The 14,560-nt window shown below is 40.6% G+C and overlaps 1 protein-coding gene across 1 annotated transcript in view; it reads left to right on the top strand.

Annotated features, from left to right (window-relative positions):
• The window catches only part of TM9SF2 (transmembrane 9 superfamily member 2), a 262,110-nt gene that overhangs the window by 91,324 nt on the left and 156,226 nt on the right, over positions 1–14,560 (top strand). Inside the window, exons 7-8 of the mRNA XM_085622258.1 lie at positions 2,815–2,926; positions 9,466–9,545. Of these exons, the coding sequence (XP_085478384.1) occupies positions 2,815–2,926; positions 9,466–9,545 (192 nt within the window). The remainder of the gene's footprint in view (positions 1–2,814; positions 2,927–9,465; positions 9,546–14,560) is intronic.

Consider the following 14,560-nt stretch of genomic DNA (forward strand, 5'->3'; position numbering starts at 1 on the left):
TGGGAGGGAAGCCGAGCCCACGAGTGTAAATTCTTATCCCTCAGGGGGTTCCTGCCCAACAGGTGTTCTTGTGGGGCAGATCAGGCAGTGAAACCCCTACTAATGACAAATCCAGCTTCTGGCATGTCTGTAGGTTCAATGAATCAATTACTGCCTACAGAAGGGTATAATGATGTGCATTGTCCACGGAGAATGGAGCAGACTTGAAATGATGCAGTCGTCTCACTGCAAAGCGCTGCATCTCCTTAGACGAGAGGCCACAAGTGACTGCCCACTCCGATTGAGTGACCACCCGTCGAGCCGTGACCGCTCCAATTACTGGTAAGTATCTGGCAATCAGTGGATTAAAGCGGACACCCACAAAGCCAAAGTGCTATTTTGTACAATACCATACAGTCCATTGCAATGTGAATTTCATACACTTAGTACAACTGTCAGTATGGGCATAGAGTACACTTATCTGGCTGAGGGAGCAGCGAAGAAAGAGGACAAAGGTCATGGAGCTAGTGGATTAATAGACTGTCTTGACTACTACTGCTTGATGTCTTTTGGAATACAGTTATCTCGAGGTCTCTTGGGAGAGAGAGATTTTTGTATTATTATAATAGTTTGCTGCTGTTGGGAGAATAAAGTGAAGTTGGAAAGAATAATCTGATCCTTTGTTCCTGACATAGAATACAGTTTTATCATTGGTAGAGAATACACACAACTCTGCTTCTAGGCCAATAGTTACATTTGTTTCTCTCTCCAATTATCTTTTGACACTAATTCTCTTAAATGAATGTTGGGAGTAACTGCAGAGCAACCAGCAACAATTCTCCTGTGCAGTTCAGTGGGATATGGTAGATTGGCTTTCTGTTGTCTGTCATGCCTGTCGTTTGTGTTAGGAACTTCTTCTTTATGTATATATTGGTCATGTTTGACTGCACATTTTGACTCAGCAACACCAAAACTATTGGCTTTGTCAATGTTTATTCATACTGGTGCCACTGAGGATTGTTAGTTTGTGACGTGACCCTGAGATGTTCAGACGTCCCAAGCAAAAGTATAGTACTTTGTTTTTTTTGCCTAATTGGTTATTTTATCATAACTGAGATAGTGGGGATTTTATTTTCTACATACAGCGGAAGAGTGTGCTACGGAAGAGCACAGATGGTCTTTTGGACTTCTTAGCTATTTTTGTTTCTCTATCCGCTTACTACACCCCACACTCAAAAACTGCCTTTCCTAGTGCTTTGTGATGTCATTTCTTATATTACTCAAGCTCTATTGAGTGATCTGTTCGATAGTGCTATCCCCCTGTCAAATAAAAATCAAACTCAGCCGGCTTGAAGTGCTAAAAGCAAGGAAGTTGGAAATCACAAATCAAACCAGTGTAGCTTTACCCTCGCAATGGTTTTGAGCATATGATGGTAACCATGTCAAAATTAAATTACTTTTATATATTTCTTCATACAAGCAAAGGAAGGAGTCACACACGATAGAAATCAAAACTACTGATAATAGAAGCTGAAACAGGTGCCCCTCTTTCTCATTAAAAACAGCCAGAGACCTTAAAATGTCTCTGCTGAGCTAAAAAGAATATAACTTTCTTTGCTTACAAGTGGCAAGATGAAGATGAGGCATAGGCCCTCGCAGGTGAGAAAGCCCGTACATCTTGGTACATCACAAAAGTATTTTATAAATGCTTTTTTAAAACAGGACTTATGCAAAGCAGATTCTAATAATGTAATATTATTTATACATTTATTCCCCTATAATAAGATTGACATGGAGAGTGTGGCAACCTTCTTGCTGCTTCAAGGTTGAGGTTATTCTTAATGCGCAGTTTTTAATAGCTTGAAGAACATGCCTGTTTGTTTGAGGGAACTCACACTGAGAGTTTAAGTTCTGCCTGTTGCCGATTACCTGCACCTCCGTCCCACTTCTTTCACACTCCATGTACACTGCAAATAAAAAATTTTAAAAGGTTTTACTAAACAGACATTGATGAGGCGGGATTTCACTTTAGAATTTTGGAACAAAGGGATGAAGGCCTGTGAGGTGCAAATGACCTCATTCCCAGCATTCATTTGCAGACCACTTCATTCCTCATACAATCACAGGCAAAAGGCCGACCCAGAGTTGACTGCTTCTGTTCCCCATGTCTTCATCTTTAATGTTCATCATCTTTCCTTCTATTAATACCTCTTCAAGTTCCTCCTGGGCCTTCATCTTCTGACTTGCCTTCAAATTAAACTTAACCCTATTTGTTCATGTTACCACTTACTGAGAATCTGCAATTGTTGTTACCTTTTTCATCTACCTAGGTTTTTATGGAGCTGCTTGTTCTATCGTATTGGAGTCATTGCTGTCCTTTATTTTGTTAGGTCTTCCTGTGCCCATCCTACATTTTCATTCAGTTCTGTTTGGTTAGTCCTCATCGAAGAATCAAAAATTCTGACAGTTTTCTACACCTACAACTATTGAGAAATCGGCATTCCCCAGAAACACAAGTGCTTCACATTTGAACTGTCACTAATTGTGGGTGTCCATCTTTCACCCACCTATATTCTTACTTGAACTCCATTTTATGGACTCAGATAATCTTCAGGAGAAGACATCTTAACGTTGGGAATCCAAGGACAACCCTAAACAATTGTTATTGGAAAGCAACATTAGTAAATTGTATTTGTTGGAGAAAGTACTAACTTATTATAGTCTATTTCTTAGCCAATGCTTGGTTAATGTGACGTACAGATTTGCAGGTGGAAGCATATTTTCCTACATTATATAAAACTCCTTTATTTAAAATGTTTTTTTATTTTTCTACAGTTTTAGACATACCGATGCTTCCAATCCGGATTGCTCTGGACCTCCCATGAGTATTAAGAACAAGTTGGAGGGAAAGATAAAAATTCCTTTTACCTACAGCGTGAAGTTTCAAGTAAGTACATTTCTTTATTTAATGTAAAAGCAAAATTGCAAATACATGATTTACTTTAACAAGCATGCCCTCCTACTGAATTACTATTGTTTCTTGCGTACAAGTAACTTTTCTGTTGCACGAAAATAGTTTTACCCGGTTACTGGAAAATATTTCTGAAAGAAATTGCTTTGGCATGACTACTTTACAGTAATTTCTTTTACTCCAATTCATACTCTTTCTTGTCACAATCCTCACAATGCATGTCGCCATTTTAATTGTTCTGTTTTTTAAAACAACAAAATTATAAATGCAATGTTTGACATTGTTCAGTCTTTCACTGTCTTTATAGTGGTTCTGTAGTAGTTATTACGCAACTATGGTGTTTCATTTTATAATGCAATATTTGCTAATTGTTTCTTATGGCTTTTTCATACTTTACTAGACAGTTGAAAGCTTAGGAAAAGGTTATCATTTGATAGTGAAAGATTGTGCCCTTTCTTTTTAAAATACAATCCTTGAAAGAAGGCTATATTGGTAATGGAATACTTACATTGGACATTAAATGCATAATACAGGCGCAATATGGCTTGGTTTCCTATTTGCCCCTAGGGTAAGGGTTTCTTTTGTTTGTAGGGTTTATGGCTGGGCCTCCCGTTGGTTCAGCAAGCTAGTGTTTCTCTTGGTTTTAGGGCTTTGCTCCCTATTGCCTTCTAGGGCTAGGGTTTCTATTGGTTGTATGGATTTAGGCTTGATTTCGTATTGATTCCTATGGCTAGGGTATCTTGTGGTTGTAGAGTTTATGGCTTGGCCTCCTACTGTCTTCCAAAGCTTGTGTGTTTATTGGTTATAGGGGTTAGGAATTTATTCCTGATTCTCTTACAGGGCTAGGATTACTGCTTGTAGAGCTTTATTCCTTATTGACTTCCATAGCTGAGGTTTCTATTGCTTAGGGTTTGGCCTCCTGTTGTTCTTAGGACTAGGGTTCCCATTGGCCCTGTTCCCCTGATCACTTGTGTGTTTTTAAAGGAGGGTTTAGGGCTTCCAGGTTAAGGCTGCTGCCTGGGTGGCCTGTTAGGGCCTAGGGCTAGAAACTCTGCATCTTCACCTTTAAAACGTATGGTAAGAAACTTCTCATTTACACAGTCTATAACTACCACTACCCCCTAAAAGACTATATACGTTAAATGCACACCCTTTTATATACATCCACAAGGTGCCATAAATTACTACTGAAACCACCCTGACAACTTTTTTCAACATTAACCACAACCCCTACGCCACACACTGTCAAAAACAACAAACTAACTGCAAACCTCAACCCAAACAAGTGACAATGTCACTTGGCTGCAGGAAACTAAAAATCATCAGAAGGTGTGAGCATATGATCATTAGGTTTCCTGATAGCAGATTTTCCCAGAACCCTCCACACACCATTGAATCCACCAAACGCACCACCTACAGCAATGCTACTTTCCTCAAAAATCCCACTTACACATCTCTCAAACCTCAATTTCTTTTAACCCAACCTTCCCTCCACCTGAAGCTAAACCAAATGAACCCCCAATCCTCGCACATCAAAAACCCTTGTGACCCTGTTCCTCCTCCCATAATATACCACACATCCCCCTTCAGCGCACGAATAAATTAAGAGGGAAGGAACACCATTAAAATGCTGTTCAACGCAAGAGTCACAAACCGAAATCGCTTTAACAGTTACCAAAACTCATCTGAACCAAACAAACTTAAACAAAAATATAGCAAACCTTGTGGCCTTCAACCTCTCCATCAAACTGTTTCTGGTTCATCTTACTCTGATATATATCATAGTTGTCCCCTTGGGACAAGCCACAGTTACAGAGAACTCCCCAGCAGTTGGAGCAACCACAACATCATTACTTTCAAATATGAAGACAGCAGTGGGGGAGGGGGGGGCTAGTTAATCGATTGGTTTGGCTGGGGGAGACAATGAGGATCATGCAACATTCCCTATCTGGGTAACGGGAGGAGACGAGGGAACAATGGACTCCGATTGAACGGGGCCACGGAATGGGTCCTGGGATATATTGCCATTAGTTATGGCCAGAATCTATTTGTATCACGATTGGTAATGACACGGATTGATATTAAATGCCAATAAAGTTTGTCTAAAAAAAAAAAAACATCACTTTCAAATATCAACACATCTGTCATCAACAACAATCTGCAGACACCAAAAACCAACAACAAATGCTCATACGGACAATGGAACAAACTAGACAGACTCGGCTCGTGTCTCGAAAGAACCCCAGTAAATATGCAACCTCAAGACGTACACACCTACTACCACAGGATCTCCACTGCCATGGACAAACATAAGCCAGTAAAGACCACATTCAGGGTTAACCACAAAGAACACAACATGGATTATGGACAACATCAAAGAATTGAAAACCCAAATCCCCATACTGGAAACGAGTGGAGAAAATCGAGAGGTGAAAAAGACAAAATCACTCCATCAGAGCGTATAGAAGAAACATCAGAGCCACAGAAAGACAACAGCGCTCAACACACATAATTGAAGCAGAGTGCTTTTCCAAGTTACTCCACAAGATTCTATCAGAATTCCGCAATCCAGAGTGCCAAAGCACACAAACGCCACCCCTACACCAGACCCAGTCAACATAGAAAAGACTAAAGCAATCCCCCTCCGCTACATACTTTCAGGAAAAAAAATTCCTCAACATTATCATCTCAAGATACCAACAAGCACACCTTCAGACTTGAAACCTCCAAAAATCTCCAAAGATATCCTTTGCAGGGAGTTAGCTAGATGCTTACTCAAGTCCCTCAAACTAGGTTAATTACCATTCCCATGAAAACCTCCTTCGTTAGACCACTCCTCAGAAAAAAGAACCATGACCAATCTTACCCAGCAAACTATAGGCCTATACCAAATGAACCGTTCTTATTTAAAGTATTTGAAAGAGCACCATATCCATCTGGGATAACCTCAGACTTTCATTGGATAAGAACAGAGTGGCTACCCTATTACTTCTGGATTTATCAACTGCATTTGACACTGTCCATCACCACAAGCTACTACAAAGACTCCATAATTTCGGAATATGTGAAACGGATTGGTTCTTACCACGGAGACAAAGTGTAGTTATCTACCACCTTTCACATGAGCTCCTTACACCCAACACTGTGGTGTCCCTCAGGGGTACATCATATCTCCTCTATTATTCAACAAGGCTTGGATAACCTGTACAGCTCAGAACTTGACTGCCTTCGGGGCATAAAGAAATGAATGATGATTAACTACCTAAAGCAGAAGATCGCAAAGACGGAAACTGCGGACAATCTAAAGATCCAAGCTACTGCCATATGACCCAGGAACTCAAGGCCCCTCCAACATCAAGAGTAGTCGTAAATCTAGGGGGTAACCATGGATTCAGACATACTTTTTTAATTATTATTTTTTTTTAACTTAATTGGTATTTGCGCTGCTCACATTACAGTACAACTGGTGCTATCCCGGTAGCTGATGATGAACAATGTGTGGTCTAGTGGTAATGCAAATTGCATTGCTTCACAACCAGTGGTGGTTAATATAGTGCTGTTGACAGCATAGTTTCATCATCACTACATATCCAAAACATTGCATCAAATTATGTCATCTTTGCCAGTCCTGTGAATGGCATGCCATTGAAACAGGTGTGTGAAATGAAAGTGGTTTAATGTATGTAACTAAATCGTCCCAATTTTGGTCTCATGTGCATGCACTATGGTGTGCAGTGGTATTGTTTACGTGTAGGTCCAGGATTCAGACATAACCTTGATACTGCATGTCAACAATGTCGCAAAGAGCGCCTTCTACACAGTTAAAACGCTACTTTACATCTTCCCATACCTCGGATACGAACAAAAGCTACAAGCCATTCCCCATTCTTGAGATCTCCAAGCTTGACTATGCAAATAGCCTATACCTTGACACACCCAAGTTCATAATTCACGAAATACAACTAATGTACAGTGCTACCACAAGAGAACTCCTCCTCCCACACCCAAGAGAACACATGACTCCAATCCTGCAGTCACTCCACCGGCTACCTATTGCTAGAAGGGCAGTACTTAGTTTAACAAATGAGTGCTGGTGCCTAGAAGTGAGCAGCTGGCACTATTAAACGTCATCACACTGAATACCAAGGCTGTATCCATCTCGCGCCTATTCAATCCACTGTCAGACGCTCCTCGTCCCTTTATCTCTCTCATGCAGATTCCTGCTTTCTCCCTTGGTGAAGTTTTTTTCCAACTTTCTCTTCTGCCTCCTTTCCTGTCTGTTTCTTTTTCCCGCTCTTGCTCTTAAGAAACGTCTGATGGGGGAAAATAAGTGGTGGTCCCCACAAACGATGGCCAGTGAGCCCCACCGGATCAAATTAAGCACTGTAGAAGGGCAGTGTTCAAGGCACTCTGCATTGTTCACAGAACCCGCCAGACCCCCCCCCCCCCCCCCCACCGGGAAATGGACTGCTAAATTGACAAGGTAAATTCAAGCAATACAGACCGAACAAGCCATGCTGCTCCAGCCATGCACCATAGATCATCATACCACCTTGCCATAAGAAAGCCATCGAGGGCACTGCTTTCTCAGAGCAAGCCACCATGCTCTGGAAATTACTACCAGCCAAGATTCGAAGCATCCCTGAACATATGTTTCTTATAGCAGCTGAAAACAGTTATTTCCAAGATAATTACATTATCCCACAACTCTGGAACTGAAACCAGGAAGTTAATCACGCCTTCAAGTTCAAGCTACAGTTTACAGCTCACAGATATGGAATAACCAAACCAGCACACTATGTTCTATATCCATATAAGCCAAGAAGGACTTACTTGGGATTAGCCTGGGCATTATAGAGTGCTGGCAATTCATATATAATCCTTCTGCCCCACACTAGTTCTAATACCATAACACTCAGTGGCCACCTGTAGTTGAATCATCTTTCCCTCACATAAGATATATATGCTATGGGTCTTATCTATCACCCAGAACTTTACCAGCCAATAAACCAGCTTATCACCAAAGCCAATCCCAGCAGGTCTACTTCACCCTTCCTCTCTCCAACCAAGCCTGCTCATAACCAATAGCTGTAAACATAATATCAGGTTGGACAACCCAGTGCAGTAAGAAGCAAAGTAGACTGTGATCATAGGAAATACCATAAAGGGACCTGTTGAGCTGCTCAAAGCTAACTGCCCTTCTTTCTCACACTTCTTCATCCAGCACACTTCTAAGTGCTGCATCCCAAAGCACGATAACCACACCCAGTGTCATCATGCACGACATTTAAACACTTCCTACATACGATTAAAACAAGTAAGACAACATCTTTGCAATCATTCACCCTCCTTGGTGTAACTTGCTGCTCATTTAGGGAAGCTTTTCAGTGCCCCACATTGAGGTAGTAAGAACTAAGTAAATACTTCAATACAATATAGTGTCTTCTCTGGTAACTCTCTCACCCTTTGATGAGCACTGTAGCAGAGCTGAAACACTTTGTTCTCAGTGACTACTCAACCAGGTATTTACCTACATCATTCACATCGTTACTGCTCTGTTATATATATATTTGTTTTTCACATTTATACGTCTGTGGAATTTGAATTATTTTTAATTAGCGCTGAACTCTATTTTTGAATGAACTAACCGTAATAAAATCTTAACTGTGAGAGCTACGACTCTGTTCAGTGACTGTTCTCTGCTAAGTGACTTCAAAGATTTTGCATATACATATAGTTATGAGTCTGACCCGCAAGCAGAACCCAATAATTGTTGCTCCTTAATCCCCCATGCTCCAAAGGTTACAGAGTGCTCCTTTCTCTATTTACTGTAAGTAGACCCAGACAGACTACTTTTGGTGATAGTTTTCTACCTTCGTTTTGCATCCATTCTCTATTTAAGCATCACATGGAATGCCTGCTGGAGCAACTTCATGGCACTGTCAACCTGAGTGGCAGAGGGCATGAGTGCCAGGGATTGTTCGGCCCAGAGAGTGAGGTCCATGAGAGCCCACTCTTATGCATAAATAATACTGTGTTTATTCACTTCATTTTGTACAAATAGCGGGTTGGTGAGAATCTATTGCCATCTCATATGTGACTGCAGATGTTAAGTGATGAAAGCTATGCTGTCTTAATCGAGGTTTTTGGAGGCAGTATTTTGTGGAGAATTCACTGTTTTACCAATGTTTTTTTTACTTGCATTTATTGCCTCAAATCATAAAGGATGAGATCTGTGATCTCTTCAGGTTAGTATAGCGGTGTCAACCAGGTAGAGTCTACCTGGGTGTCTCTTCCTTTTAAACTTTCATAGGCTCAGTATTCTGTGAGTTCCCATATCTAATTTGAAGAGAATCCTTGAAGACTCGACAAGTTTTTTTGTTGTTGTTTTTTTGCTTTGAATGGTTAAAATGGATGGGGTTGCTTGTAAGGGATTGTATCAAAACCAGTTGGCGTATTTGACAGTCCATAAGATCTGACACAACCTTGTACTTGATGACATCTTTTGTTTTCAGGAGGAAAAGAGCATTCGATGGGCCTCAAGATGGGATTACATTTTGGAATCTATGCCTCACACCCATATTCAGTGGTTTAGGTGAGTAAGTCCTTTATCTAGATTTTTTCACCTAAACACATGTGTTGAGCTGTTTTTGCAGGTATTGTTTCAGTTACTGTTAGCTGAAAATTCTGTCTATACTAAACTGTCCCATTGGAACCTATTTAAATGCCAGTGTCTGTTCCCGGATCTAGGACCACCTGAGATTTCTTTCCTCCTTAGTATGCAAGAATTGAAGTCAGTCCCTGTTCATGTGCATTGTCTTCTGAAATGCTACATTGGCATTGTACGACTGGATGGGGCGGCCTTTCCTTACACTTCTTTTCTGTATCCCATTTGGTTATCGCCAATAATATGGCAGGAGCAGCCTCACCGATTTGTTCAGGATTAATGTTTGGCCACGTTCCCAGTATGGCCCACTTTTCTAGCCTGATCCATTATTCATGTCATAACTTTTCGCAATATGCTCAGTGTGTCTGTTAAGATAATTTTGCATGTGTGTGCAAGACCATGTTGTATGACAGATGTTATGTTATATAAATTTATAACGCTCACGGCTACTCATGAGTGTCCCGGCGCGAAACCAAACAGGATAAATGCAGTGGGCTTCAGGTGAATAAATGTGTTTTTCAATTTCTTCTTGCCCCCTATCCTCTGACACTTAAAACGTAGGACCTGGGCATAGCATAGAAACGAAGAACGCAGGGAGCACGCAGGAACATAGAAGGAAAAACGCCTCTGCAAGTAAAGAGGGCCACACCCGTGAAGGGCACAGTGGGCCAAAGTCAAAAGTTTAAATTTCACTCTATCCACCATAGGAAGCCAGTGGAGAGAGCGCAACTGTTGATGCACACTGTCCCTAGCCGACAGACCCAGTAGGAGTCTGGCTGCGGTGTTCTGCACCACCTGTAGCTTCTTCAGCAGATAGCTCGATATACCAGCATAAAGGGCATTGGCGTAATCCAGCCGAGACAAGATCAACTCACAGGTGACCGTTTTCCTTGCCGCCGGAGGCAGGATAGGAAAAAATGTTCTAAGGGTTTTAAGCAGGCCGAAGCAACAGCCGGACAGCTTCTTGATGTGTATTGAGAAGGAAAGACCTTCTTCGAAGAAACCTTAAGTTTTTAGCTGGCTTTCCTGATGAGGTAGGTAGTGGGAACTCAGGAGGCCAAAGCTGCTCTCTAAAATTGAGGGGAAATTTACCAAATAGCAGAATCTCTGACTTTTATTCATTGCACTAAAGCTGTGCCTCCGCCAGCCATTTAAAGATAGACGATAGGCAATGTTGAACCAAAAGTACAGAATCCGCATCTTTGTCACAGGTAAAAAGCAGCTGGGTGTCGTCAGCATAGGCCAACACCTTAGCCCCCAACTCCTCCGCCAAATGTATCAGAGGAGTAACATACATATTAAAAAGAAGGGGACTAAGGGAGGATCCCAGAGGGACTCCTGTTGTTACTGGCTGAGGGGAAGAAGAGGACGGTGGAATCCATATCTGCTCCAACAGCCCTTCCAGGAAGGATCGAAACCAGCCCCACACAGTGCCCGACAAACCAATCTTGGCCAGACGTGACAGAAGTAGTGAGTGCGGGACCATATCAAATGCTGCCGAGAGGTCAAGCAAAATTAAAGCAGCCCTCCCGCCAGTGTCCAAACACTCTCGAATGGCCTCCGCCACCTCGACAAACACCGTTTCTGTGCTATGGGACATCCGGAACCCTGATTGATGTCTACTACTTTAGCTTTCAGTGGTAAACTGTGTGTTTTCTCCTACCATTTTTCATGTAATCTCCTCAGGGCTGACTTGAACAATTGTAAATTCTCAAGATTTTGGAGGACAAGGAGGCTGCTTTCAAAGCTAGATCTCAGCCTCCATTGGATGAACGTTCTTGAGTCGTGGGGTTTTAACCATTTGTATTCTTTTTGTTCAAGTACATAGCCTAGAATTCTTTAAAACTTTAAATGTTTCTACATAAATGTGCTGTTAGGTTGTTAATGTAGCAAATTGGCTTTGTCACCCAGTGCATGCATCTTTTTGTGAATTTCAATTGACAGTGAATGGAGCGGGAAAAATACACAATCTTTAATTCCGAGGCTGATGAAAGGAGAGTGACTTTTCGTTTAAGTATTCGTATTGATTGAGCTCATATTTCGAATTCGATTTTTGTGTCTTCCTGGTTATAATTTTGTAACTTTATGGTCATTGTAGGAAAGTGTCCCTTTTTGACATTGTCACCCTCGTTTTTTGTCTGGCATTTGATGCGATTTTGATTCAATGTGCACTTGATTCCTGCTAACCAGGTCCCCAGTCCCAGATCTCATTCCCAAAACTGTACACTTGTGTCCTCAATTGGCAATACCTTAAATACTTTATAACGTGAAACGTATTTTTGCTTATCTTGGCGCCAAAAGTTATATAAAGATAAGATTTATTTTTATAAATTGGTGTGGATCTCCATGTTGAGTCGTGTGCATCATTTATTGACTCTGTGTGTATATTGCAAAAGTCTAACACTCCTCTCTGCTAAGCCTATGGCTGCTCGACCACACTACCCACCTTGGGATTGCTAGAGCAAGCCCCTATCCACTTATAAGGGATACCTGGACTCTGCACAGTATACCTCTTTTTGGTATACTATATAAAGAGTCCGCTTCCTACAGTCCTATAATACTTTCTAATTATTAGTTGCAAATAATAAAGAAATCTGCTTGCACTATTATATTTGTGCTTTACAACTAGTGATTGTGTGCAACTCTCATTATGAGAAAGGGGAAGATGAGCTAAGACAACCGAGGGACAGGTGACTGGCAAGCAAGGGACAAAGTATGAAGTTATAAATTACTGTAATGTGGGAAATACAACTTAACCAGATTTGAAGAAGCAGGCAAGGATGGGTAAGTGTTGAATGTCAGGAAATAAAAGGTTATGAATAGTGAGAGAAGACAAAAGGAAATGAGTACAACAGCTACTCTTTATTGTGTCAGACCCTAAAGCATTGAATATTTCATTGGTTCTTTAGAACGGTCTTTATATCATGTGGTTTTCAGTTGATGTACTTAAAAATTGGAGCAGTAAAATTTTCATTTTATTGCCATTTGTTTTTTTTACAGAAGTGATGGGGGCAAAAAAGGAGTTCCTACAAATGCCAGGCTGGCTTGATGCAGCATGGAATGGTTAAGCACCTTTTTGCAAGGGCTCTCTAGTCCTACTGCTGCCTTGAGCATCTCTATATTAGGATACAAAGTTGAAGTAAATAAGCTGCATAAGCCTGAGACTGAGCACGTTTCTACTTCCCTGGGAAATAGTGGGGTTATTCCTCAGTATTTAATTTTAATTTAATTTTTTAGCAGTTTGTATGACGTGTTCATAAACCATAGACCAGTTTTTGAATTCTAACTTGGCATGAAAAGAGGAACACCAAATTTTCATTAAAGGCGTAATCGGACAGTTAAAACACACCTTTACTTCAAAATGGAACCATTTTTTGTGTGACACATGCATTCGCCCTCTACACAACACTTTTGCAGATTAATGCAATAATTCTTACAGTGCAAGCAGTGCGTGCAATTTCTCATAAAATGGTCAGCTGGTTCTCTAGGAAGGCGGCGGAGGGAAGGACATGGAAAGGAGATCTTAACATAGTACAGTGGCGTACCGATAGGAAGTCATAAATAGGCAGTGACTAGGAGGACACAGAAACAAGTGTGGATTTAAGCTGCCCGAACAACCATACCACCCTCCCCCCCCCCCCCCACCCTTGCCCCCAATCAGAGTGGTACGAGCGTCCCACAAAGACAGTGGTTCCCTCTGTGTAAACCTTATATGTGTGTTTCCCATTTCGGTCTCTGGGTAATGGTAGATAATAACAAATAAAATAAAATCCTGTAGAAACTGAGAAACACTCCTCTAAACCCGTTGCAAGTTCTAAGGTATGGGTGAAAAGAGCAAAGGTTTAGGAAACAGTAATTATGTCCGAATTACAGCAAACATAGCCAGCATGACTCTTGAAAGCATGACTAATCATAAAAGCTATTTTTATAACAATTCTTTAATAGTTTTAAATCAAGAAAAAAATTCATTTTTTAGTCTTACATATATACATGAAAATAATCACGGTTGTTTAATTGCTATATACAAAATGGTATTAAACCATAGATGTCCTGAATAATCTCCAAAAAATAAGCAATTCAGAAAAGACACAGTGTAAATAACAATGTTTGCAATATTTTACACAATTTGTCAAATGTGTCAGTGATATGGCCTTAGGATATTTCCACAATCCTACGCGCGTTTCGGCATGTGCCTTCGTCAGGGGGCCATACAATATGTTCACCAGTGCCTAAATGAGATACAAAAAAATATCAAGAGCATGCTAAATCGATCAGAGGACAAAATCAAAAACACGACTGTTTGAGGCCCATACAAAACATAACGTATGTGGCATTTTAAATAAAATCGTTTAAAATCACTAGTCAACTTTTCAAATCTTACAATTTCTTAAAGTGAACTAAATGATTTAACACCTTAAAAACCATCACCAACTCACCTCACAGTCTATTCATTGTACATTCCCTCGTTGTGAATTTTTTCAACCATCAACTAGACTTTTGATATACCACTATTCAACAGGTACGGCTATAATCTGGTCAGTTCAGTGTATTCCTGCACCCCATCTTCTCTAGCACTCCTTCTACCTACCTGATTCAATTTGTCATGCGAAGCCAATCCCCTTTTTTCACATCCATTCCCTTACTCTCTTTTTTTCATATCCATCCACTTACTCTTTATTTCATCTGTTCCCCTTTGGAAAGGCCATAAGCTACACTTGTATGTCCTTTCTTCTTTTTTAGTTAGAATAATAACGGTATTTTCTACGAACCCACTTTTGGTGATGGTTTTTAAGGTGTTAAATCATTTAGTTCACTTTAAGAAATTGTAGGATTTGAAAAGTTGACTAGTGATTTTAAACGATTTTATTTAAAATGCCACATACGTTATGTTTTGTATGGGCCTCAAACAGTCGTGTTTTTGATTTTGTCCTCTGATCAATTTA

This window comes from Triturus cristatus, chromosome 8, assembly GCF_964204655.1.
Source record: "Triturus cristatus chromosome 8, aTriCri1.1, whole genome shotgun sequence".
Lineage (NCBI taxonomy): Eukaryota > Metazoa > Chordata > Amphibia > Caudata > Salamandridae > Triturus > Triturus cristatus.